Genomic DNA, 25,296 nt, shown 5'->3' on the forward strand with positions numbered 1-25,296 from the left:
CCCAAGGTCCTCTCCAGAACACATTCTGTAAACCAAGACAGAACCATCCAGGGGAAGGTTCCTTGGGGAGGGGGGCTCACTCGAGCCTCTCATTGGGGAATCTTTGATAGATCTGCTAATTAGTAACATCCATAATGATATATCAGATCTTTTGGGGGTGCATTTTGTGGGGTGCATTTCAGTGCATTTGACCTGGACATGGTGCACCTAAGGATCCTTAAAATAAATCCCAAGGTAAAATCCCTTTTTCCCTTCTAACCATGTTTGACTCTTGATTTTAAGACCACGGAAAGGCATCAGGGGCAGGAGATGTAATACAGGTTTTGTTTCTCTTCCATCTGGGAAACCATTTCTTCTGTGAGATCGATTATTTCACTGTTCTTTTGTTGTTGTTGTTCTGCAGCTGCCTCTACCACGGTGTTTATTTGGAAAAAAGCCCCAACAACTTACAAATGTGCATTTGCACAGAGCAAGTATTTGTAGATAAGTAACAGACCCCAGCTTGCTTTTCCTTTGCTGACACAATATCTGAGGAATAAATGCTAGCAAAGCAGAGTGCTTAGCTCAGGCCTTTGCTGCTGAGGGGATTGATTATTGCAATGGTTTGTCTGAGGGATTGTGTTGTGTTCTGCCTCCTTTAGTCTCTCTTGGCTGGTTACTGGTTCGTTTGTAGCTGGGTTTGGAAGCTGTTTAAATTCAAACCTTGCTCTGGGTGCCTGTATTTTCTCACTTCTGTTTTCTGTGTTGCTGTACAAAACCATTCATTCATCACAAGATGACTTTGCTGGGGTTTTCCCAGCAGTGGTGAGAAGCAAGAGCCTTCTTCAGGACAGGTATTTACTGTTTCCCTTGGCTTCTGAGGGGTCTGGAAATTCTTGTCTGGAGTCTGGTCTAGAGCCATCCTAAGCAAGGATTTATTCTGAAATAATGGTGCTGAAATCCCATCGGGAGGGTTTGGGCTCCTGGCTACCACATGGAGAAGTTTCAGGGACTGAGAGGGAAATTTTGATTGAATAATTCTGAAGAAGTGTTCCCCCTCCCCAGCCAGCTTGGCCTGATGTTGTCCCCTCTTCCTGTCCTGTGAATCAGATTATTGAGCCCAGGGACAAGTTCCTCTGCCCTGGATCTGCAGGAGGGAATCTAATTTTAGGGATATTCTCATTCTTTTTCCCTCAGCCTCCAGGATTATCCTTGGAGTGAGCTCAGCACTGAAGTGGAACTGTGCAAGTGTTGAATTGTTGAAGTCCAACACAGTGGAGCACTTTGAGTTGATCTGCTGGGATTTTTCTTGTGCCTTCATACCCAGGGAGGGTGAGGATTCATCAATACCTTTAATTCTCCCCTAGAGAAGGCCTGCAAGGTTCAATTTCCCTAAGTTTCACTGCTGTACAATGACCTCGTGTGTTTTATTCTGTATCAGCTAAAATGCAGAGCACTCCCCAAAAGGCGACTTGAATTCCCTTTAGGCCCCTTGCTGCTGTTCTTTCCCCAACCACTGTGTTCTTTCGGTGATTAATAATGGTTCTGATTGTCTTAAAGCCAGATGGGTTTCCACACCTGCTGTGCCATCCCAAAAATAAAGCACCTTTCGTCTGAGCTTGTATTGCTCCCAGTTTGGTGGGAGCTGGAGCTGTAATTTTCCTGTTCTGAGGTTATTTGGTGCTGAAATGGCTTTGGAGCCGGTGGCACATCTTGGTGCTCAAAAGTAGAGATTGAAGGAGGAAATGAAAGCCCAGAATGAAGAAGAAAATGAAACCCCCTGCTTTGAAAATGATTCTCTTGTACTCCTCATGAATACAACTCGTTCTCTCAGGGTCCTTTCCCTGCCAAGATTTCCCAGATCCAGCTCTCAAACCGGTGTTTTTCTGCCTTTGTCTCTCTGAGCTGACAATTAGCTGCAGTTCAATTTCCTGAAGGGTCTCCATCCCTGACCTTGCCACGATTGCAATGTCAAAAGGGAGGCAGAATATGAAAACCAGCACTGGGATTGCCATGGCAGCTCAGCCAAGCAGCAGGACAGCTCTGCAAACTGGCACTGGGAAAACACTTCCCACTTGTTCAAGCATCACTCCTCCAACATTTCACCCACTTCAGCTTTTACAGGTGTCTGAGGCATTGATAATGATGTAGCTAATGCAGCTTTGGGAAAATAACCTGTGGCTGCAAATCACCTGCAAAAATCACCTGATTTTTCTCTTTATTTTAATCTGCTTTCACTTTTTTGGCATCTTTTCTTCCAAGTGTCAACTGCTGATGCAGTGACCTGATGCTGCTGGTGGCAGCCCTGTGTGTTTGCCTTGTCACAGGGGTACAGCTGGCAGTGCCCCTCGGGGGCTGCTGGGGCTGGGAAGTGCCAGCTGTCATCCAAGGGTCACACAGGGGAAAGTTGGGTTCCAAGCCAAACTGGTTTCCACAACAAAAGCCACAGCAGCTGCTGGTGGTGCAAAGCGCTTTGGCTCTGGTCTCTTTCTCTGGTGTGAAATCTCTGCTGAATTATTTGTGAGGGTTTGAGCAATGGGAAGACTCGGAGACAGGTGGTGCCTGACCTGCTTCACTGAGTGTGGGCAAGCTTTGCTCTCTTAAATGAGGATGGAACCTCAAGCCAAGGGGTGAGGAGGCAAATCTTTGCTGGCCCTGCAGAACCACAAAAAACATGCTGCAAAAATCTCCAGCTGCTGCTAAAGAAGCCCCTCTGTGTGATCCAGCCCAGCTGAGCCTTGGATTTTATCTGCACAATCTCATCCTTCCCGTTAAATTTGAGTTTGGTTCCCTGATTGTGCGGGATGGACACATCCACTGCATCCCAGGGAGCAGCAGGATCAGTCCCAGACCTGATTTCAGGAGTGTTGGGTGGGAGTTTCTGTGGAATGAGCTGAGGAGAGAACCCCAGGGCCTTCTCCCCCAGGCAGCTGCTCAGCTGGTGAGTGCAGCTGTCCCCTAAGAGGGCTGCTGTCCCAAATTTCGTATGCAAACAATAATTAAAGCAATAAATGCTCTGAATATGGATTCTGTTTAGAGCTGGCTTTGAAATTGTCTCTCTTTTCTGCTGCAATGGGGAAGGGAGAACAATGGAAGTGAAAACCATTGTTTTCACAGAAAATTCTTTGTGAATATCCTTGTGGCTTTAAAGGAAAACAGAGTACAAGAACCATAAATACAAAACGCTTTGATTTTGAAGTGGAACTGACATTCATTTTTCCAGATGTAAACAAAATGGCTAAACATCAAGAGAAAACAAGTTCCAGTGCTTTTTCTCTCTACCAAATGCTTCTCACTCAGTGACATTTCACCAAGCAAACTTTTTTTCCTCCTTGAATTTCCAGTAAGAGAATCTAACATGTGATTGGTATTCTTGGAAATTGGTCGAACAGTCTTTCCAGGCAAGCTGGATGATTTGAAGTGGGTTCAGCTATTAGAGACTGACATTTCTTCCTCTAAGAGCTTGGCTGTCTGCAGATTTGTAACACTTGTAAGTCTTCCAGGGCTCAGATTTCCAGAGAAGTTAAGGTCAAGGGATATGTGGTGAGGGAAAATTCACATCTGTAAATTTTGGGGTTATTTTGATGAAAAATATCTTAATGTAGAGGACTTTAAGTGCTCAATTCTGCTATTCTTACTCATGATGAAGAATGAGTAAAATTGGATTCCTGGCCCAGAATAGAGTTGCCAACATTTAAAGAAAATTTCCATGGGTAAGAACAGCTCCAAGTGACCCTGAAGTGTAGGAAATAAATTCATTGCTGCCTCTGTCCAGCAGAAATTATGATCAACAAATTGGAAGTCAGCTGTGTGATCTCCTAGGAGGGAGATGGGATTCCTGTAAAGTCCTTCTCCAGTCAGACAAAACCCCCTTAAATTTTTCCAGTCGTGGCAGCTCAGTAGGAAAATGAGAGCACAGAGGTGGTGGCTGGAAGGAGCAAGGATCAGAGGCACGACAGGCTCAGGGGAAAAGGGGGAAGACAGGAATGGCAGTGCTGTAAAGAGGAAGGAGCTAAACGAGGATAAATGAGGATAAATGAGGAGTGGAGGCAAAGAGAAAAGTGTGGGGGAAACTTAGAGATTGGAGCTGCAGTAGAACGAAGTAACTGATCTTAGCTGGGAGTTAAAGACTGCCCCAGCACTGAGAGGTACAAAATTAAACACAGATCCTTCACTTTATAAAACCCCCCACATTTAGTTCACCCGGTAAAGGAGATGAATTGTTCTAAAAGGTGCCTGGTTCTGTTTTTCTAAGGAAAAACGCAGTTTAAAATGGCAAGAATGCAGACTAGCGAGAAGCAGCTCCTTCTTTGCACTGTCTGGCAAACCCAAGATGATGAACAACGAAACCAAAAAGCCTTTTGCAGCAAAACCTTTTGTCTTGAACAATCAGGGAGCTGCCAACCATCCCTCCGTGTGAGGAGCTGTCTGTTCTGTTTAGGAGAAGTGAAAGCAGTGCCTCAGAGCCCGGGAGCAGGAGAGAGGCAGTGACAGGAGATGCCAAAGGGCTCGTTGGACACAGCTGTTGTGACACTGCTGATAAGGGGACGCCCTGGTTCAGCACGGGCCTCTCCAGCACAGCAAATTACCCAACAAGGGGAGAAGCCGCCGCAGAATCCATCGCTACCTGCAAAACAATTTCATGCTAGGCTAAACAGGGATTAAAAAAACCTCCCCGGGCTGCTTCACAAGCCAAACCTTGGGTTTAGAAAGGAGCAAGGCAGGCGGTTCTCTCCAGGTGTGAGGACAAATCTGGCCTGCCAACGAGACCTCTTTTGGGGTGGCCTGACCCAAGTGAAGATCTACGGGACAGCTGGAATATACTACTACTGATTATAAATTTATTAAGCTTTTCCTGCAGTAGTTTTTGGGGTACATCTGCAACTTGAGTGGGTGGGAAAGGAGGGATAATGGCAGAGCATCCAGAGGGGGTGAATGGGAGGATTTACCAGTCCCTTGCAGATAAGGATGGAACCCAGGGTCCAGATGTTTAAAACCAAGCTCCCTTATCCTGCAGAGTGTTGTGACCTGTGGCTGAAAGGTTTTCTTTGTAATTTGCACTGACCTGAAGGAGCACATGGACGAGGATCTGAAATGCATCATCTGTGTGGATTAAATGTCCACGGGGAGTGGTGACTTTGGGGCTATTCCCAGGTTTGCTGGATGGGGATAACCAACAGTCCATCCAAACTTACTGAATGGATGGGAATGGCTTTTCCTGGAGGAGTTAACGGGGAAATTTGTGCTCGAATCTCAGGTTCTGTGGTGAAACAGCAGCTTGAACTGGGTGCTTGCAGAAAATGTGAAGTTCAGGTAGAAGAGGAGGCTCTTAAATTTGGGAATTCTGGGGCTCTGGTTCCTGCTGTGCTTTAAATTCTTTTTGGCCTTAGGCAAGGCACTAAAAGGAGGGTCTGGAAAAGCTTTTAACGTTTCATCCTAAGGCACTGCCACTCCCAGAAGCTAACTGGGCATCCAGTGGAGCAGAAACCACTCAAAAACCACTCAAACCAGGTTGTTTTTCTCTGTTTAAGCCAAATCCAGTCAAACCAGTAGGAAACTTGTCTAATTACACAGTACATTGCAGGTGCCTGAAGGGTTGGGGTGTACCTTGGTTAGCACAGGATAGAACCCTCCAAAAAGTTCTTCCTTCATGTATTTACATCAAATGTGCCTCAGTATCCCAGGTGTAAAATACATTTGGTGCCCTGACTCCCAAGGACTTTCCTGTGGGAAATAGATTGGGTGACAGGAGAGAATGTGTAAATAAAAATAACAGCTCTGAGAATCCACTGTGCCCTGCCCTCTGATGTTGGTTTTTCTTCTGTTGAAATGAAGTAAGAAATGTTCTGTGAGAAGCACCAGCGTTTAGAAACTGAGATTTTCTTTTTTTCATGTTTCACTTGGCAGAATTTTCCAGAGCCACTTTCTCCATTGGAAGTGCTGCCAATCAGAGATGTGTCCTCTGTTTAAATCTCTTCCCTTTTTTTAAGCCTGTAAAGTGGATCTTTGAGGGGAAAAAACTTAAATGAACTTTCAGGCAGAGTTTAAATGAACTTTTTAATGCTGCTTGCTGAGCGACAGTGACTCACCAGCAGAAAAAACCCCATTAAATGGAGAATGGCCTTTGTTCCAAGGAACAGGTGATTTTAACAATAGCTTTAGAGATTTCTCTACAGCAAGGGAAGAAGTTTCATCTCTTCAGTTCCCCGGATGCAGCCCTGGTGCCTGTGCTAAAATTCCCCCTGGAAATAGGGGTGAGTTCCAGAAACTCAGCTGACAGAAGATATTGCAGCGGAAAAGGGATCTGAAAGACGCTTGGAAGAATGGAGTCAGCACGACTAGGCCAACCTTCAGGTCTTCAAGTGCTTTTTTCATAATTGCTAAAGCTTCCTGACACTCTTGGAGCAGCTAAAAGTGAGATAAAGTGGCTGTTCAAGTGTTTAAGCTTGGAAATGAGAAATAATCATTTTTGGGCACGCTGTGGAGAATAAATCAGGAATGTGGATTTAACACTTTTTTTTCCCTGCTCTTATTATTTCTAGTGGATGCAAGGCACCTCTCATTTAAGCTTTACTTGTACAATGCTGGCTCTATAAAACTTCCAGGGATAAATAAACATCCAAGCAGCTTTGTTCAGGGCTGCAAAATGAGTCTGGGCCATAAAACCCTGAAATTGGGATCATGTTGGCTAAAAGAAGCTAAAGACAGTGTTTCCTGACAGGAATTCCGTTTTAATAAATGCCCTTTAGTTGTAGTTAGACATTGTGTGAATATTTAATATTTTCAGCTTTCAAATGAATTCCTGATGGGATCCAGCTGGCCTGAAGTTTTTCCTCCTGGATGGACACGTTGGTTTCATCTCTCCTGTCCTGTCGGAGCCACTCAGTGCTTTAATCTGGATCTGAGTATTCCACTGAAGTCAGGACTTCAGGCTGAAGAGAGGGAGAGATCATTAAGTGCCTCTGATGGGTGATGTGAGGTCCCTCAATAGAACATTTGCAGTTTTTGATAAATTACCAGCCTGATGTTTTGAAAGCCTTTTCTTCCTCTTGTCCAGAACTCCTTTCAATCATCCCATATTCTATTGCTGGCACTCACTTCAGGCTTTTTCTCTTTCTAGACTCTGGCTCTTAAGCTGCCAGCTTGGCCTTGGAGACTTTTGCCACAGACCAATTTCCCTGCTAAAATCTTCTGCAAGGTCTTGGCACGGCTTAAAAAGAGTTACTTCAGCTGCTGCTGGCTGACAGAATTGATTCTGGTTTTGAGAGGATGTACGAGGCTTTAAACCTCTCTGTGCCCTGCAAGAGGAGGCTTTTTTGAAGGGGCAGTCACCACACTCATAACAATATTTAAACCTGTGGTGGTTATGCTGATGCCTTTGTTTTGTCACCTTCTCCTATGATTTTATTAATTAAGAATAGAGGCAAATAAATAATGGCAGTGGCGGGGGGCACTTTGAAGCTAAACTGCAATTTTATTGGAGTCAGCAGGTACCTCTGCTGTTCTGCTGTGGCAGCAGTTTGGTTTGCCAATAAAATGCAGAGCAAGGTCTCTCAAAAGCAGATCTGGTGCTGGTTGGAGCCTTTGAACTCGTGATCCTTTCTGCACTGTGTGCTGATTTATCAGTGTATGGAAAGGGCTGGGTTACCTGGACTCCAGTTCTGGTTCTTGTGAGGATTTTTGTGTTGTTAAAGGTTGGGCTCGATGCTCTGGGAGGGTCTTTTCTAACCTGAATGATTCTGTGGTTAAATCAAAGGTACAGCATCAAAGCTGCGTGTTCCTATCGGTATTTACAGACTTCAGACCCTCCTGAAGGGTGTGAAGTCCAGGTATGAATCTTCTCCTACTCACATGTAGGGAGGAGAAAGAACACCCTGGCTGACATATGCTGACCCTGGTGTTCCTGCTCCATCCCTATTCCATTCTTGGATATTCCTGTGAAGTAGCAACATTTCCCTGGATTATCTTCTCCTGTACCTGGTTTCTAGTCCTGTACAGAAGAGATGGATTTACAGACATAACACGTAGCAGTTTTCCAGGGTGATCCCATTTTTGCCTATTTATTTACTTGTCAGTGATGCACAAACCACATTTGTGAAGCTGCTTCCCCCTGAGCCTTCCAGCAGTGGGAGCTGAGGGCAGCATCAGCTGCTGGGGGTGATTTCAGATGTGCTTTTTGACAGCAAATCAGGGGATGTTAATCAGATTCAGGAGCTGGAAGACACTGAGAATTATAATTGCTGCTGGGCACAGCTGGATGTGAACCGTTATGGCCAACAGAGCTCAAAAGGGACAGAGCTTTTCCTGCCCTCCCCATGAAGGTCAATACAAAGAAATACGAGATTTTCAGCAGTGTCTCAGTGTAGTTTTCATTAATTGCAGTATAATTAGGTGATCAGTTTAACGAACGTTGCTTGAATCTTCTCCGGGTGCAGGAGGCACCATCAGAAATAATCCTGTGTTGAAGTGGGATTTATGAAATTTTGGAAGCATTGCCTGCCCTGTGAGAACATCCCAGGACAGCCCTGGGCTGTGTTTCAGCTTTAGCAGAGGAAAATCAAAAGTTCTGGGAAGGGTCAGTCTGGTCCTGCCCATCTCAGAAAAGAAGAATTTACTGCTCACCCTGCTCAGAGACAAGTGGGATAAATGCTCTGATACCATGAACAGCACTTAACAAAGTGTTTAACAAAGTTTGGTCTGCAGTGGGGCAGAATTGATCCATCAACAGGCGTAAAGCAAACCGAGGGAATCGTGTGGGGCTGGGAGGGATTAATGAGTGCTTTTAGCAGCATTTGTCACTCGAGCTGTGAGCACCTGGGGTCAGACAGCTCCTCCCAGCCCCACCTCGGAGTGGGTGCCTTGGTCTGTCTGTGCTGCCTCTGCCCCCCCTGCATTTCAGGGCCCCGAGGGTTTGTAGGTACAGCAAGTTTTTGTTATTTGTCGTGTGTTCCACCGCTGTCTGTCAAAGCTGAGTTTCATGTGAATACAGCTGATTTAGGTCATAGCAGTGTTGTCAAATCTTAGCCCTTTGGAAACCCAGGAATGTTTTGCTGTTGGTTTCTCTACAATTCCCCCTTGTTTTTTTGCCTTTCACTCCCCAATTCTGTCAGCTTTCCATGTGCTGCTGGAGATGTCTGGGAGAACTGCACTTCATCCAAATCTTCCTGAAGCTCTGATTTGTCTGATTTTCTGTGTTACACCATTTAATTTTTTCTCTACACTGTTTATTGCCTTTGTAAATTCGGTATTTAACTGTGTAAGCTCAGTAGGGATGGAGCTCAGCATGAATAACAAAGCTGTGCTGTGATTTTACACGGCTGCCCTTTATTCCAGAAGGAGAAAAACTTCCAGTTACAGCTTGGGTGTGTGTTGGCATCCTGGTCATGCCACCCCCGAGGCAAGGGCTTGAAACCAAGTGATCTTTTAGGTCCTTTCCAACCCAAATTATCCCTGATCTTCCTTTTTTTAATTTTCATATTAAATCTGTTATTTTTTGCTCTCTTTTCCCATCTTGCTCTAGGACTGCCCAACAGGAAAGTGGCCTCTGTATCACTGCAGCACCTCCCAGTAAATCTGGAGGGTTTTGTATTGGTAAGTGGTGTTATTTTGTGATATTTGGTCTTTTTTTTTCTCTCCAGGTCACTGGGATGCTCCCATGGGAAGCACTGGAGCTGCCCAAAACCCCCCAGTGGATTATGGATGTGCTTTATGAGTGGCATTGGAAGGGATGTGGGTGTATTTATACAAGTGCCTGCAGGAAGGATGCAGCCCTGACTTTGCAGCTTTAAAAGGGGAATTTTAATGTATTAATCCACAGAACTCTGTCTGTGTAATAAAAATAATTTTAAAAGGAGGAAAAGGGAGAGGGAAGCATGTGAGAGGAGGCTCCACCCTCACCCATCCCTGCCATCTCTGCCATTTTATCAAAGTTGTGGCTTGGAGTTGAAATGTCCTTCCTGGTGCTGTACAGGAAGTTTTGGATTCAAAATCACAGATTTTTCCTTTTGTTTTGTAACCTCTGAGAGCTGTTGGTGCTACTGAAATTTCTGTCTATACAAATAAGTAATGAAATAATTCCCAATGTGATTTCCAGCTCCTGCTTTTCCCTCGGCTTTGAGCTGTCTCTGTGTCCTTTCCTCACTTCCCCTTTTCACCTCCACACTCGCTGTGGGTGAAATGAGATGTGCAATTTGGGGCATTTGCATATTTTTCATTTAGGAAAGGGATATTTTATCAGGTTTGATGGCTGAGGAAAATTGCCTGTGTGGAAATAGAAACCAATTTCAGGATGAGTGATTGTAGCTCCCTGCGAGGTTCCAGGTCATTCCTGTCCCTTTCAGTCCGTTCACACCCAAATTTCCTGCCCTGGGGAATTCCTGTCCTTGTAGCTGCTGATTCCACAGCTGGCAGGTGCCACTGAGCTGAACAGAATGAGGTTTTGGGGGTCAAATCAAGAAAAATGGTGAAGGGCTCTAAATATTTCAGGGCTGACTGGTTTCTTTAGGATTGATCAAACAGTTCAGGAAAAGTCAGAGCTTTCCCAAGCACAGGCAGGGCTGCAGGAGCAATATCGAGAGGAGAGATGAGTGTGTCAGTGCTGGAAGCTGAGCTGTTTGTATCCCAGAGGGATGAATATGCTGATTCTTGGTCAGCCTCCAACACCTGCGTGGAGAAGAAGATATTCCTATTTATCTTCCTCGCTGCAGCCACATTCCCATCCCCGTGGATCGATTTATAATTCAATCCCTGTCCATTTGTTTGCCAACAGAAGAGGATGAAATCATAGCAGGTTTTCTTTATAGCCAGGAAGAGAGAGTTCAGTGGGAAGTGGAGGGGTTTGGGGATGTTTGGGATGAATGATGCTGCTGCTGTGTGAAAGCAAATCCCAAAATCCTGGAGTGAGCGTGAGGTCGCTGCTGCCTCACAGTGCTTGGATTCTGTGCTTGAGCAGAAGCAATCAGGGCAGATTTTCCTGGTTGCTGTCTCCAGCACACAGTGGAAGTGGGAAGGTTCAAAATGGGTGTGGATGCAGCGGATCAGAACCTGCTTTGAGAGGTTTTGTGTTGGGAATTGGGAATTCTCAGGGGTGCTATCCCAGATATGGGTGTGGCATCCAGCGAGTCACAGCCCCGCAGAGCTCCAGGGGCTGATCAGAGGAAGGCCAAGGTCAGCATTTCATCCCTCAAATGAGACCACAGTTAAACAGCCGACCCTTCCCCATGCTCCAGCACGTGCCACGGGAGGGAATTCGACCTGAGGATTCTCTCTGCATGAATCTGAGAGGGAATTTGACCCGCGAGCTATCTCTGCATAAATCTGAGTATCCCCTAATTAATTAGGGAACTGGAAACCAAAGTGAATCAAACCCTTCCTCTTATCTTTTCTGCCTCTTATTGCATCTTTCATCTTTTCTGAACTTCCTCAAGTACAAGGGACAAGAAGGTCGAAAATGGGAAGAAAATGAGAAGCACTTGGCCTGGTGCCTGCCTTTACGCTGTGTTGATTAGGTTTTAATTGGCAATTCTTGCCTGTAATATAAGATAATTGCAGAGATTTCCAGGAATAGTTGTAGAATAGGAAGAAAAGACACATCTGAGTCCTACTGGAGGAGTTTAATTAAAGGCTTTTAAAAAAGTGCAACAGACGGTGCTTTGCTGGGTGGGAAGAGAGGTGTGAGGCCTCTCTGTGGACATGATGTGATGGTCAGAGCTTCTCCTCCCTCCTGCCTGGAGATGTTCTCCATCACCTGCATGAGGGGGCTTGGACAATTCAAGGATAATGTACGATTCGGGTTTTGGTCCAAATTCTAAAGGTCTTTTTACAGAAAGTGAAGTCGGGCAGCCCTGGAGTGAAATTCCTTCTGTGTGTGTGGCAGGGCTGCCCTTCCCAGCTTTTTGCTGTCACTGAAGTTGTCCTCAGCTCCCTTCCAGAAGTGAGCAGACAAGGGGCAATGGCTTCAGACTGCAAGAGAGAAGGTTTAGATGGGATATTGGGAAGGAATTCCTCCCTGGGAATGTGGTGAGGGGCTGGGATGGAATTCCCAGAGAAGCTGTGGCTGCTTCATCTCTGGAAGTGTCCAAGACCAGGTCGGACAGGGCTTGGAGCAACCTGGGATAGTGGAAGGTGTCCCTGCCCAGGGCAGGGGGTGGCACTGATCTTTAATTTCCCTTCCAACCCAAACCGTTCTGGGATTCTGTGAAAGTTGGAAGAGGTTTTTTCCCCCCATAGTGCCCAGCATCATCAAAGAGGTACCTTGGAAAGGGAAAACTGAGGGGATACTGGACATTAAAGAGGAGAATCCTGCTTTAGTGGGAGTTCATCGGGGTCTTCAGCGTCCAGCAAAAACCTAAAATTGCAGAGCAAACAGCTGGCACACAGGGAGTGTTCCACCTGGGTGTTGAAGGAGAAGACGACCCTGCAGGGCCCTTTCCTGGGGGTGATCTTGGGCAGCCAGAGAGATCAGCGAGATGGTGACAAGTGTACTTTCAATTTTCCTTGTGGCTGCTTGAAGGGCATTCATTACCTCCCGTTTAGAGGCGTTTGCTCACATTTTAGCCTCAGCAGTGCTGCAGGGAGTTCCCCTGGGATGAATTCTTTGTCCATCTCCTCTTTCTGCTGCTCGGTTTCCATTTCACTTTGGGCTGGGTTGGAAAGTGTAACCTGGAAAGGGTTGGGTTACACTGAGCCTCAACAAAGGCAGTGCCAGATGCTCAAGAAACATTTTAATCATAATCTCTGAGCTTTTATTTTTTTAGGAACTGCTCACAAGCTCCCATGGCTCAGGCTTTGAGTTGGCTGATTTTGTTGTGGAGCCTGAGGACCTTCCCCAGAGGTGAGTGGGTGACTTTCTTGCACAGGCAAACTTCATTTTTTATTTGTCTTGTTGGTTTTTTGTGTCGGTTTTTGGTTGGTTGGTTGGTTTTTTGTGGTTTGTTTGGTTGGGGGTTTTTGTTTGGTTGGTTTGTTTTTGTTGTTGTGGGTTTTTTGTTTTGGTTTCTGTTTTGGTTTTGTTTTTAATTGTTGCTGATGCTGTTACCTCCCCAAAGCTATACAGCATTAGGGATGGCAGTTGTTCAGCTCATTTTGGTCATAAAGTGTGGCTGCACAATCTTTTTAGGAATTCATTCAGGAGAGAAGACAGAGCAGGTGAGAGATCCATTCACCAAGAGGCTTTAATTCTCTAAGCAGAGAAAAAAACCCATGAAAATGTCAGTGTGCTGTGATAACAATAATCCCAAAGAGTTTATTTGGGTGTGAAACAGAGGGAAGAAAAGCCTGGAATTCTCCTCCTCACCCTGCACACTCAGGTTTGGTTCCTTGTGAGGAACTTCCTCTGAAATCCTCATGGTTACCACAGCAAAGCCCTCTTTTAAAACCCCAAGTAATTCATTAGGACAGAGGCATGACAGAATCGAAATCTGACAGTAAGAAATGCAGGAAGGGAGATAGTGAAGGGTCTGTTCAATTCTTTAAGTTCAGCTTTCAGGTGTCTTGCTCTTTGTGAAGAATTTATCTCCCTCCCCTCATGGAATGTGATGTCGAGAGATCTCTTGAAGAGGGATGGGTAAAAATTGAAACTATAAAATGATGGATTTACACAACACACAGCCCCTCCTTCATCCCTTGGCTCTCTCCATCTGTGCTGTTTGCACTCTCCTGCAAACTGAACTTTTCAACTTTCTGGCAAACAAAACAAGACCTTTCCTAAAGCTGAGAAAGGCATGGAAAAGGCTCCCTGCTGCCTACAAGAGGTAGATGGTTTCATTGGATAAAGCATCTGAAATGGGGATTTCTCCCAGGATTTTGTGCTCAGAATATTTACTTAGAAATCTTAAGGGAGCAGATTTGCAACTTTTCTTCATTTTAGCCATCAACACTTCAGGATGAGTGTGATAACACGGAAATAGTGATATTGCATCATGGTGTAATAATAAGTGGCTGTTTAGCTTGGAGTCTTGAATATTTATTAAATATAAATAAATTAAAAACCTGAATTTATTTGATTTTCTTTTCCTTCAGGGGTCTCTTCCCTCTCAGCTGGCTGCAGCACGGACTGCCAGAGCCACTGCCTCATAGACTGCAGGCAGGGGCATTATTACACAGCTGGCAACTGCCTGGAGTGCCCAGCAGGGTTCTAGTAAGTCCCCTGAAATAAGAGAGTTAAACACTTGGGGCATTTGACATTCAGGATATTCTGAGGGTTATAATGCAGGGCTGGAGGTGAGGCACAAAAAACCCCCACAAAATGTCATTTTTTTATACCTGAATAATCAGCTGAGCAGGAAACCCACTATTTTTGGGTCAAAATCCATGGTTCTGTGGCCACAAACTTTTTATTGAGCAGTGTGCAAAGGGAGATGTTCCTGTGTTTACACAACGCCCACGCTGGCTGGTTGGGGATGGAACGCCAAAAGGAAATAAAGAATTTAATTGTATAACTTCATTATTTTTGATCCAGCTGCCCTGGAGGCCAAGCAGCTCCAAGGAAATGCCCTGTGGGAACTGCCAATGAACTGACTGCTCAGGGAAACCTCTCAGCTTGCCAGGTGAGCTGAAGAGAGCAAGCAGGTGAAGTTCTTTTTCCCTCTATTCCCCTGTGTTTTGATCCAGATTTTTCCAGTCTGCTTTGAAGTGTTTCAGGAAATCCCTGCACTCTTGGGCTCAGAGGAAGCAGGTTGTCCCTCCAGGTATCCAGCAAGGAGCTCTGTCTCCGTGCAGAAGGAAACAGCTCCTGTGGGGAATTCAGGAATGCACAGAGGCTGAAAATGGTCCAAGATCCCTTCTGGCACCGGAGCTGGGGATCTCTGGAGCTGCTGGTTTGCATTAGTGGTGTAAAAATTCTGTGTTTCTGTGGCTGTGCTGCTCCCGTGCTCTCCCTGCAGGTTTGTCCCCGTGGCTACCTCAGCCTGGAGAGCAGGGCCGGCTGCCGAGCGTGTCCCGAGGGATATTCCTGTGATCCAGGCACGGGCATCCAGAGGAGCTGTGGGCCTGGTCAGCACTCACCAGAGGGAGAGCTGGACTGCAGAGAGTGCCCAGAGAGACACGTGTGCCCCGATGGACGGAGCACACAGGTACAGGGTGAGAAATGTCTTCTCCAAGGACACATTTTCACTCCTCTGGACAAGCAGGGCTTGAGCAGGAAGGTCTTGTCAGGAAACAGAATTCCCTGGTTTAATAGTAGGATGTGGATCTTGATTCATCAAAGAAAAGCATTCAGAGCACTTTAAAGGTGTAGATCCAAGACTGATAGAGGCACGGAATATCCTGAGTTGGAGTAGACCCATCAGGATCATTGGTCCAGCTCCTGGCCCTCACAGACACCCCAACAATCCCACCCTGGGCATCCCCGGGAGTGGTGTCCAAACACTCCTGGAGCTCTGGCAGCCTCGGGGCCGTGCCCATTCCCTGGGGAGCCTGGGCAGTGCCCAGCACCCTCTGGGGAAGAACCTTTTCCTGGCACAAATATTCTTCTATTAAAAGGAGCAAGTACTTTTCATCTAAATTCTGGCAGTGTTAGAGCTCAGCTTATCTGCCAGTCTGCCACCATGAAAACCCTCAGCTGAGCACTCAAACTTGGAGGCTGAGGTACCATTTTTGCATCTAGAAATTGTCATTGGAGAATAAAGTTGAAGCAGTGCAGGGCAGAGAAAAAAGAATTCAGAAATGGGGTTTTCCTGAGTTTTCCTGACTCAGACCTCCCTGGGACACTGCTTTTGGGCCCAAATTAGAGGTTTTTCTGCTGTGAATTTGTGTTTTTCCCCTCAGCACTGTTTGGCAGGTCAGCAGCCAAACCCTACTCGCACCCTCTGTGTCACCTGCACTCCTGCCTCCCTCTCAGCTGAGGACACTGGGCCCTGCCAACCCTGCCCAGCAGGTAAATACATCTCACAAGCATCTTCTGTGCTCACTAAAACACAGAATTTGAGGAGACTGGAGTGGCATTTTGCTCTGGTAACACTTCTCTGACTTAGTGGAATAGAGAGATGCTCCTTGTTTTACAGTAAAACTGGAGGTTGAAATTAACTCCTGAGAAAAAGCAGCTGCTGCTCCAAAGAGCTCATGAAGGGCAGAAATGAAAGTGAGAGAACCCCAAGGACCACAGCTGGTTTTGAGAGTTTATGGGAGAGGTGCAGCTGAGGCAGCCTGGGATGGAAAGCAGAGTGTGCCAATGTTGCTGAGCAACGAGGGAAGCTTTTGGGTTCCCTTCTCACGCAGAAAGCAGAGCTCTCACTCTCTGATTCTTAACTGATCATCTGTAAAATTGATCTACGTACAGCCAGAGCTCCCTCCTCTCCAGGACTTGATTCACTGGCTATCACAAGTACCATTTCTAAGGAGAGCTGTAGGCATTAGGAACCAAAGAGGGGAATGCTGATTTTCTCACCTGATTTCCCTTTCTGCTCGACACTCTCGAAGAAATCCAAACAAGCCCCGTGTTTAGGAAATTGCAGTGTGTTGTTGAGGGTGTCGCTGAGATGCAGAATGAGGCAGCAGGGGAATAGACTGAGAAGGTTTTGCTACAAAACCATTGCCTTTTGAAATTCTGTGTCTTCAGTGAGAGGGCAGGAGAGGCCTTCCAGTATTGAATGGCCACAGGCCACAGTTTCCCCATAAAAAAGAGAGTTTTCTGCAGGATTAAAATCCCTTTTGCATCCCAGACAATGAGCATAAGCCCAGTGAGGATTTGGTAGTCCAAGATTAGCTTATTCTTTGTGCTTTTTTCCTCTGTTATCCCTCCAAGCCCTCCTCCAAATCCTGTCCTGTCCTTCAGTGCAGCCCCTGGCGAGGGAAGTTTGGGGCTGCAGGGAGCAGCAGTATCACTGATCATTCCCCCACACCCCCTCTGATTTAATCCCCGTTTCCCAGCCCCACTGAACCCTTGGAAAAAGGCCTGGTGGAGAGTGGGGTGTAGCTGTCAGCTTGTCAGAGGACCAGGGCAATCTGAGGCCCTTCCATGATTCTCCCTCTCCTCCAAGCCCTGAATTGCCACAGGAGAGGATTCCATCAGCAGCTCCAGGTGCCTCCTGCTACCCAGCTCAGTAACTCAATTCTGATGTCTGTAATTAGAACCTCTCCTATTAAATAACGAATTCCTGTGCTCTGGCTGCCTCACCTGCTGCCCAGGAGAAGGGTGAATGGAAGAGCTAAAGAGATCAGGGTCTCAGTAGTTCAGATCCAGTTACAAAACATGGGGGAGGGAATAGGAACAGGATTCCTGTTATTTCCAGTGCCTGGGGTTAGGTACCAACACAGAGTATCCCATGCTGGAATTCAGCTTTCTGAAATCTAAGCCCCCCAGACCAATCCCAAAGCCCTGAGGTGATAAGGAGTTGGAATTCCATCACCAGCCTGAGATTCCCATGTTCTTTTTCGTGCTTTGACTGATTTTAATGACACATAATCTGTGTATTTAGCACTGCCTGCGTGAGACAAGTGCACAGCGATGGATTTCAGCAGAGCAGTGGCTCAGTTAATCCTGCTTTCTTTCTCTTTCTGCTCTTCAAAATCCATCTGGAGTTTAGGAAACCATTTGATTATCAAGTTCTGCAAAGCCTTACTTGGGGAGAGCAATTAATTCTAAGTGGATGTCAGCATTTCATCACTCAGTGTACAACTGGCAGCAGGATTTTAAGTGAAAAATTGGGGAAAGAAACTGGGGACAGGAATGTGGAAAAGTACTAGGAATACCTCAGCTTGATCTGTAATCTCCATGATCTTGGAGAGAACAGAAGAATTGGAGTAGAAAGAGAGAACCATTAACTCTAACCATGCTCATAAAACTAATTTAGCCAGAAATTTCATTGTGTGTTTTGAATTTAAAAATATCATTTTGTGTTAGATGTTTGAATTTCCTCAGCTTTACAAAAGGAAGAAACATTTTTAGGCAGGTAGAGCCTGAGCTGCCCAGAATGTCTTTTCTGAACAACATCATTTTGGGGTTTTTTTAATTCTCTCCAGGTCACTTCTGTCCTGATGGCCTCGAAGTCCCTCCATGCCCAGCTGGGAGCTTCAAGCCCAAGGAGGGAGTTCCCAGAGCCAGCAGCAGCTCCTCAAGCTTGCCAGGTCTGTGTCCTAAAACATTTTAATTTTGGGCCTGCTGAGCTCACCCAGCAGGTCAGTTGTAAGAAAAAACTCAGAAACTTTCTGGTTTTAAATTTATTTGACAGCACTTTTGCATGGGAGGCTCTTTTTTAACACTCTCAGTGAACTTTCCCAGCACAGTCTCCTCACTCAGACTCCTTTCCAAGCTCTCTCATGAGTGGGAATAATTGTGCATGAGCACAATTAAAGGTGACCATCCCCTTTTCCTTTGGGAAAGGGGTTCTTTATTCGTGTTTGAATCACTCACAAGAGTCCTCAGCCCCTCCTTGCAGCCAGGGGAAATGAGGTTAGAGATCAGGGAAAACCTTTATGTTATAACAGCAGAGAAAGCACTGGAATTTCTGCCTTCAGAAGCTGCAGAGGCCCTGCTCTTAAATTCACAAAAGCGAGGCAGATGAAGGAGTTTGTAATGCTCTGAGTGCTGTGAGGCAGCAGCACAAAGCTTCCACAGATTTCCAGCTGTGATGCTTCCTTCTAAATATTTTTGGTTTGGTTTTCTAAGCCAGTAGAACTTTGTTTTGTACACACAGGACTGAGTCACCCTAATGACTGGGAAACGCGTGGAAAGCGACGAGATTTGAGTTCAGCTGTGGTGAAAATAAGTTTAAAAGGCAGAATAATAGAGGTTTGTTAGTCTTTTCTGGTATTAAATCTTTGCTTAGGTAGAGAAAGGGAGCCCTGGCTGGCTGTTACAATAATCACACGTGGCTGAGGCTTGTTCTGCCTGGGTTTGGGCATTTCAGAGCATCTCAGTGCCTCTCACAAGGGTATGAAAATGCCTCTCTGTCCTTAACAGGGCTGTGCAAACAGGAAAATAGAGGGAGATTCAGGGAACGAGCTCAATCCACCAAAGTAAACCTTGGCCCAAGCCCAGAATGTTTTATCCAGGGTCACAAATCCCAGCCTGGAGCACAAACCTGGAGTTCAGGTGCTCCATCTCCCTTTGCATCTCTTGGGTTCTTCCCCTCATGTGCTAAGAAAATAATTATCTCCTTCAAATCAAGCCATACCTTTGTCTAGCTGATCATTTCTTCTCCAGCAAATGACTCAGCTGTAAAAGTGTCTTGACTGTTGAACGATTTTTCTTTACTCAAAAGCCAAGTCCAGGAAATTGCTGCCTCCCGCCCACTCCTGGAATTAAAACCAGACGTGCATTTCCGTGGTGCAGCAAGGAGCAACCCTCACATCTCATCAAGACAGCCAAATTCAACAGACAGGGCCAGTGGCATCTGAAAAAAAAAAAAAAAAATCATTGTAGGAGCTGCAAAGTAAATTAGAGTTGAGAAACTCTTTGGGTTTAATAACGTAAGCTGTTGTGCTGTGCCCGTGCTGCTTCATACAATGATGCTGTCGTCTCTCCTAAGGAACACTTGGCAGAGGCAGGAAAATTCCTGATGCAACAGGATGAGGGATGAACTCTGAGAAACCACAGAATGTGTTAAATACTCCGCCCTGATGGTCTTAGGCTCTGCCCACCCCCTGCACTGGTGTGTGTCAAGTGTGACAACCTCGTTTTCCAGTGAAACCAAATGTTTTGTGTCCGATTTATTGCACAGCAGCAGGTCCAGCCTGGTCCTGCAGACCAGAGGAAAGCTTAGCTCAGGGGTAACATGCTGAGATTGGCCAGAGCAGCTGTGGCTGCCCCATCCTTGGGAGTGTCCCAGGCCAGGCTGGAGCAGCCTGGGATGCTGGAAGTGTCCCTGCTCATGGCAGGGGTGGGAAGGGATGAGCTTTAGGGTCCTTTCCAGCCCATACAATCCTGGGAATGTGGGATTCTCTGCTGTAAATCTGCTCCCTCACTGATCCCATATGAAGTCACAGTATTAAATCTGTTCTGAGCTCCATCATTTCCAGAAATTCAGGCAAAAAATGGGAGGTTTCTGCCCCTGTACCCAAGTGGCCTGGATTCAGGTTGTGTAAATTCACTGTCCTGCTGGATTTGCTGGGGGTGCAGATCCATGTCAGGAAGCTTTTGTCAGCTTCAGGCTGAGTTCTGAGTGGGTCCCACAGCTCCATGAGTTTGCAGCCCCCTCAGGGATGTTGGTTCAGTTGTGCTCAGTGCTGGGGAATTTTGTAGCCTGGAGAAATTCCGATTTCATCCTGCTGAGGCTTTCCAGCCTTGCGCTCCTCTGGGCTGTGTGGTGTAAATGTAAAGAGGAAATAAGGAGATTTCTCTGAGGGGTGACAATGAGCAAGTGGGTGGGAGGCAGAGGGGGAGACGACCCCTAAACTCACTTTGCACCCTGAGGAATCCCAGCCTGGACCTGTGCCTTCAGTCTGTGGAGGGGGAAGCCTGGATTTGAATGAATCCTGATATTTTGGGGGGCTGTAAGGCTCTACTGCAGCCTGCAGAGGCACACACACACACACCAGGGTACGACTGAGTCTTGTCTTCACAAATACTTGGAAGGCAGCAGGGGTCCAACCTGGAATTCTCCAGGGAACCTCCATCCTCAGCCAGCATTCCCCCTTCCCCTGGAATTGCTGTATTTGCTTTTGAAAGGCCTGGCTCAGGAGGAGAGCAGCCACTCCTGGGCTGAACTCGTGTTCCCTTTTCACCACGTGGAATACGTGGGAACGTTTTGTAATGAAATGCGCTTTCTAAACACGCTGACAGCAGCGAGGGATCGTTGTTTTATCATGTATCGATCTTGCTGATGTTCCTTTGGGTTGCAACACGAGCTACCTTCTGTTTAACACGCGGGATTTTAGGGATGATCACAGCTCAGGCTGGCTGTCCTTCGAGCAGGTTTGCACTGAGTGTATCTCCAGCCTGCAAAGCCCCTTCATCTCCCTGCATTCAGAGTGCAAACACGGAAACAGCCGCGTTTTCCTGGAAAGCCCAGGCTCTGTCCCAGCAGAGCCCCAGGCACGGTGATTGTTAGCTGTGCCTGCAGCAGAGGCTGCGTTCGGGCTGATGGGTTTGTTTGTGTTCTAACACCTCGGTTCTTATCGGAGCTCAGAGCAGAGGGGTTTGGTGCTTCCAGGAGCCACTCAGCTGCACTAAATTCAGCTAATCCAACACCACCACCTCCTGGCTTTGCTGCAGCTTTATTCCTGGCGTGGGTGAACCTCCCATCAAATTCCCTTGCTGCAGGTGGAAGCGGAGGTGAAATATTTTGCAGGATGCTCTGACCTCAGCAGCTCATAATCCCTTTGTGACCTTAAGTATGTCTCTCTTTAGGAAGTGGCTTGTGTTCGAGGTGCCCTGCTGGGTATTTCTGCCCCGCTGGAGCCAGGTTCCCAGTGCCCTGCCAGCCAGGCACACACAACCCTCTGCCAGGACAGGATGAGGCTGCTGACTGCAGAGCCTGCCCAGCAGGGAGGGCTGGCAGCCAGGCTGGCCTGGCCCAGCCTGACACAGAGTGCTCAGCAGGGTAAGCCTGGGTTATTTTCTGCCCACTCTGTGTCTGTGCATGAATTTCACCTCCGCAGTTTTTGCTTTGTGCAGGTGTTTCTGGTTTTCCCTGCTCGCCTTTCCCTCAGCTCACACAGCACGGAGGTGTTGCTGTCTCCTTGCACCAGGAATATTTTTGCAGCCTTCAGAGCTGTTTTCCCTCGGGTGGTGGCCTCCAAAACCTCCTTCAGGCCCTGCTGATGGGTCTGCTTGCAAAGGGAATCGTTTTGCCCTCCCGTTTTCCTCCCTTAGCTCCTCCTGAAGGGCAGTTTTGTGCTGCTGCTGCCTCCAAGGGTTGTTTTTGTTGCCAGCAGAGGAGTTCTCAAATCCCCCAGGACAAAGCAGCCCCCAGGAACCCACAGCAGCTTCACCCCTTAGAAATGTGGGGAAGATTCCTCCCCATTCCCAGCTGATGGAATGGAGTGAAGAGAATTAGGGTCACCTGCAAGGACAACTAAAAGAGCCCCTGAGAGTGGAATGTTTGGCACAGATTTCAGAAGAGCACCATGAAATCACCCCTCAGGTGCAGGTGGCTTCATCCCCCATGCCAAGATTTCATGGCAGTTTCTGGTAAATCAGTGTGACACAGGCTGTCCTGGTGGAAGCTTCCACAAAATAGGTAAAAACAGCCAAGAATGAAGCCAGGCCACACATCCCATGGTTATGAACAACGTGACCTGGCTGAATAACCCACTTTTGGTTTAAAACACCTCACACAAGCAGCCCATTCACAGAGTTTCATTTTAATTCTGCATTATTGGTGCTCAGTCACGTTGCTGTCAGCCACGTCAGCTTTTCCCCAGCTCCTTCACCCCAATATTTTTGTAGGGCACAGAGTTTGCCTCCCCCTGGCATCCAACCCCTGCCCTCTTGTGCTTTCAGGTACGTGTGCCCCACGGGGTCAGCCAGCCCTCATGCCCCCAGCAATGCCTGTCCTCCAGGAACACTTGGCAACCACTTCGACCTCTTTGACAAGTCCCAGTGTGAGCCCTGCCCTGCAGGATTTGTCTGTGCCAGAGGTACGTGGCTTTAGCACAAAAATGAGCTGGTTGTTTTGGTCACCAGTATCGCAGAGCCCACCAGAAGTGGGTCAGTGAGGTATCACAGCAGTGGGAAATGGGAAAACAGTTTCCCTTTGGTACCCTCTGTGCCCGCTGGGCGAGGTAATTTTGCTCTGAAGTTTTCTGTTTGTGCCGTCCCTGGTTGCTGTTTTAACTTCCTGACCTTGAGGCAGCCAGTTTTTACAGCCTTCCAAGTTTTTAGCTTATTTGTGGCCTCTTCATCTCTATGCCAGCTTTGGGCAGGGGCACCACACAGGGCACTGGAGTTGGTGAATAACTGCTTTAGTAACCAGCTCTGGGGTAGAGCCTCTCCTCTCATCAGCAGAGACAGCAATCATTGTTATCCCATTTTAAACCGGGGAAAAGGCACAAAATGAGGGGGAGATTTAACGCAGGGCTGTTCACAAAGAGCTGAAAACCCTGGGAATTGGGTGCTGTGAAGCCAACATGCTGCCCTGTGCTGCTCTTAAATTCCTCCTGGTGTTTCCACAGGAACAGGGGGGAAGCAGAAGCCTCCCAGCCCATGTCCAGTTGGTCACTACTGCCCACCTGGCACCAGGCCCCCGGCCCAGCTCCGGTGTGCCCCGGGCACCTGGAGCAACAGGACCAGCCTGGCCTCGGCTCAGGAGTGTTCCCCATGCCCTGCGGGCTGGTTTTGCCTGGGAGGAGCCCGTGTCCCTACTGGGAGATGCAGCTCAGGGCACTACTGCCCTCCAGGTAGGAAGCTTTGCAGGGGAATGAAGGAGATTTAATTAATTTTCAGCTTTGTGAACTCTGATAAAGCCCCACGCTTTCAGTGTATTTTTTGCACCGTGGATAGCAAACTGTCCCTTCTGTACAGTCACTACTTTATACTGTTTGAACTGAGCAGGTTTGTCCTGTTATTTCCTCCCCCCATCCCCCTGAATTTGCAAAGAATTAAAATGCTCAATTCAAGCACCTGGTACAAGCAACCATTCTAAATTTGAATCTTCCTGCAAAGATTCTGCAGTTGCTGCTAAATGCTGATTCTTTTTTGTTGTTATCAGAGCTGTGAGCAGGGATTTTTTAACATGAATTTACGAGTAAATCATGTAAACACTTAATAGCCACAAAAAAACCTTCCTGCCTTCTGTGTTCGAAGCTGTATGAAGATTTGGGGTGGTTCTCTGCTCTCTTTTTCTTGGAAAGGCGCCTGGAGGAGCACCCAGTTCCCCTGCCCTGCAGGAACCTACAGCACGCAGCTGGGCAGGGGCAGACTGGAGGATTGCTCTGCCTGCCCTGCCGGAGCCTTCTGCCCCCCTGGCACCTCCAAACCAGTGCTGTGCCCAGTGTAAGTGCAGGACAACGCTGTGGGGCTGTGCAGGTACAAGAGACAATGTCTCCTTATGGCATTTCAGGGCTCTCCTGGTTTTATTATTATTTTTCTGCGCTTGGAGTGTTAGAGGTGCTTTTCACCTTGAGGGTGTTCCAGGCAAGTTCTGTCTGAATTGGGTGAGTTTTGCTGCAGAAACAGCACATTCCCTCTAACCAAAACACCAGGAATTCAGGCTAGAGGTGCACTATATTTCCTTTTTTTGCTTGGCTGCTGTCTTGGAGTCCCCCCTGTGCTGTGTTTCCTCCTCAGAGGATCCTTTCGCTCGGCCCCGGCAGCGGAGGCAGCTGCAGACTGCACCCCCTGTCCTGGGGGACATCACTGCCCCGAGCTGGGCACCGTCACCCCTCGAGCTTGTGGGGCTGGCAACTTCTCGGTATGTAGCAATCCTTTGATCCTGTCTTTCCTTCAGCACAAGCCTGGATTTCAGAAGGGGAGCTGCCAGGGGAGGCTGAGGCTGTGAGTGCCCCGAGGGAGGCACTGGGCTGAGCCCACCTCCTTCCTGAGAACTTGGGGTGGTTGTGTGCGGAGCTTTGAACACCACTGGCCACCTGGGCTGGCCCTACACGGAGTTAAACTGCTATTCCAGAGATTGGGAATGTTCCTGCACACTCAGGTCTGGAGCTGCTCCAGACACGATGCCAGAAGCATCTTCCAGGGGTGCAGTCCTGCTCCTGCTGCTGTTCCCACCCCAAACACCATCCCAGTTCACCTGTCCTGTGTCTGCTGGGTTCAAACCTCAGGGTTCCATGGCACATTTGGCCCTGGCAGGGAGCAGACACTCTCTGTGTCTCCTTCCTGCTCGAGAGGAAGTGTTGGATGGCACTGGGACTAAACTCTCAGGTGGCTTGGGGAGGGAAAGCAGCAAGGCAGAGCCACAAAAGGGGACAGTGATGGCACAACTATTCCCACAAAGAGGTGCTAAGGTTTGATTCATATTTATCTACCCCAGACTTGTAATTAATAGTTGGCTACTGATAATTTCCATGTTTCCCTGTTGATGACAGACTCCTGTCAAAGGACCCCAGCACCTCTGTCCTGACCAGTTTTCATCCCTGCACAAATTTGGGAGCTACCATTGGAACCCGCCACTGAGACTGGAGAGGGAATAAATCACAAATGGAGATTTATATGTGGCAAATAGACCCAGATTATTCCTCATTTGCAATTGGAGTTGGGTGTAACAAGGAAAGATGAGGGAATTTGTCTGTATTTCCCCTGCTCCTGCTGGCAGAGGGTGTTGGATTCCCTGTTCTGGGTTTGTGTGGATAATCCACAGGCACGACAAGGCTGATCTGTGGAGCACGGGCTTCCTTTTCACAGGGTGGAGGCTCTGAGTTGCACACTGGCTGCTGTCAGAGCTCGGGGGCAGTTTGGAAATGGGAGTCTTTGTGTTGCCTGTG

The 25,296-nt window shown here is 47.4% G+C and overlaps 1 protein-coding gene across 5 annotated transcripts in view; it reads left to right on the plus strand.

Moving 5' to 3' along the window:
- LOC108447675 (multiple epidermal growth factor-like domains protein 6) overlaps nt 1-25,296 on the plus strand; it is a 46,281-nt gene that overhangs the window by 8,658 nt on the left and 12,327 nt on the right. For 2 of the 5 annotated variants that reach the window (XM_017738398.1, XM_017738400.1), the window contains exons 2-13: nt 9,500-9,570; nt 12,735-12,811; nt 13,999-14,116; nt 14,438-14,525; nt 14,862-15,050; nt 15,745-15,853; nt 17,938-18,042; nt 21,266-21,458; nt 22,361-22,497; nt 23,032-23,256; nt 23,710-23,851; nt 24,146-24,269. In XM_017738398.1, coding sequence (XP_017593887.1) covers nt 12,754-12,811; nt 13,999-14,116; nt 14,438-14,525; nt 14,862-15,050; nt 15,745-15,853; nt 17,938-18,042; nt 21,266-21,458; nt 22,361-22,497; nt 23,032-23,256; nt 23,710-23,851; nt 24,146-24,269 — 1,488 coding nt within the window. In that variant the 5' untranslated portion in view covers nt 9,500-9,570; nt 12,735-12,753. Of the gene's footprint in view, nt 1-9,499; nt 9,571-12,134; nt 12,812-13,998; nt 14,117-14,437; nt 14,526-14,861; nt 15,058-15,744; nt 15,854-17,937; nt 18,043-21,265; nt 21,459-22,360; nt 22,498-23,031; nt 23,257-23,709; nt 23,852-24,145; nt 24,270-25,296 lie in introns of those variants that run through there. The other 3 variants (XM_017738399.1, XM_017738401.1, XM_017738402.1) reach the window with 3 other exon arrangements.

The sequence above is a fragment of the Corvus brachyrhynchos genome, unplaced genomic scaffold (genome assembly GCF_000691975.1).
Source record: "Corvus brachyrhynchos isolate BGI_N302 unplaced genomic scaffold, ASM69197v1 scaffold46, whole genome shotgun sequence".
NCBI classification, from domain to species: Eukaryota; Metazoa; Chordata; class Aves; order Passeriformes; family Corvidae; genus Corvus; species Corvus brachyrhynchos.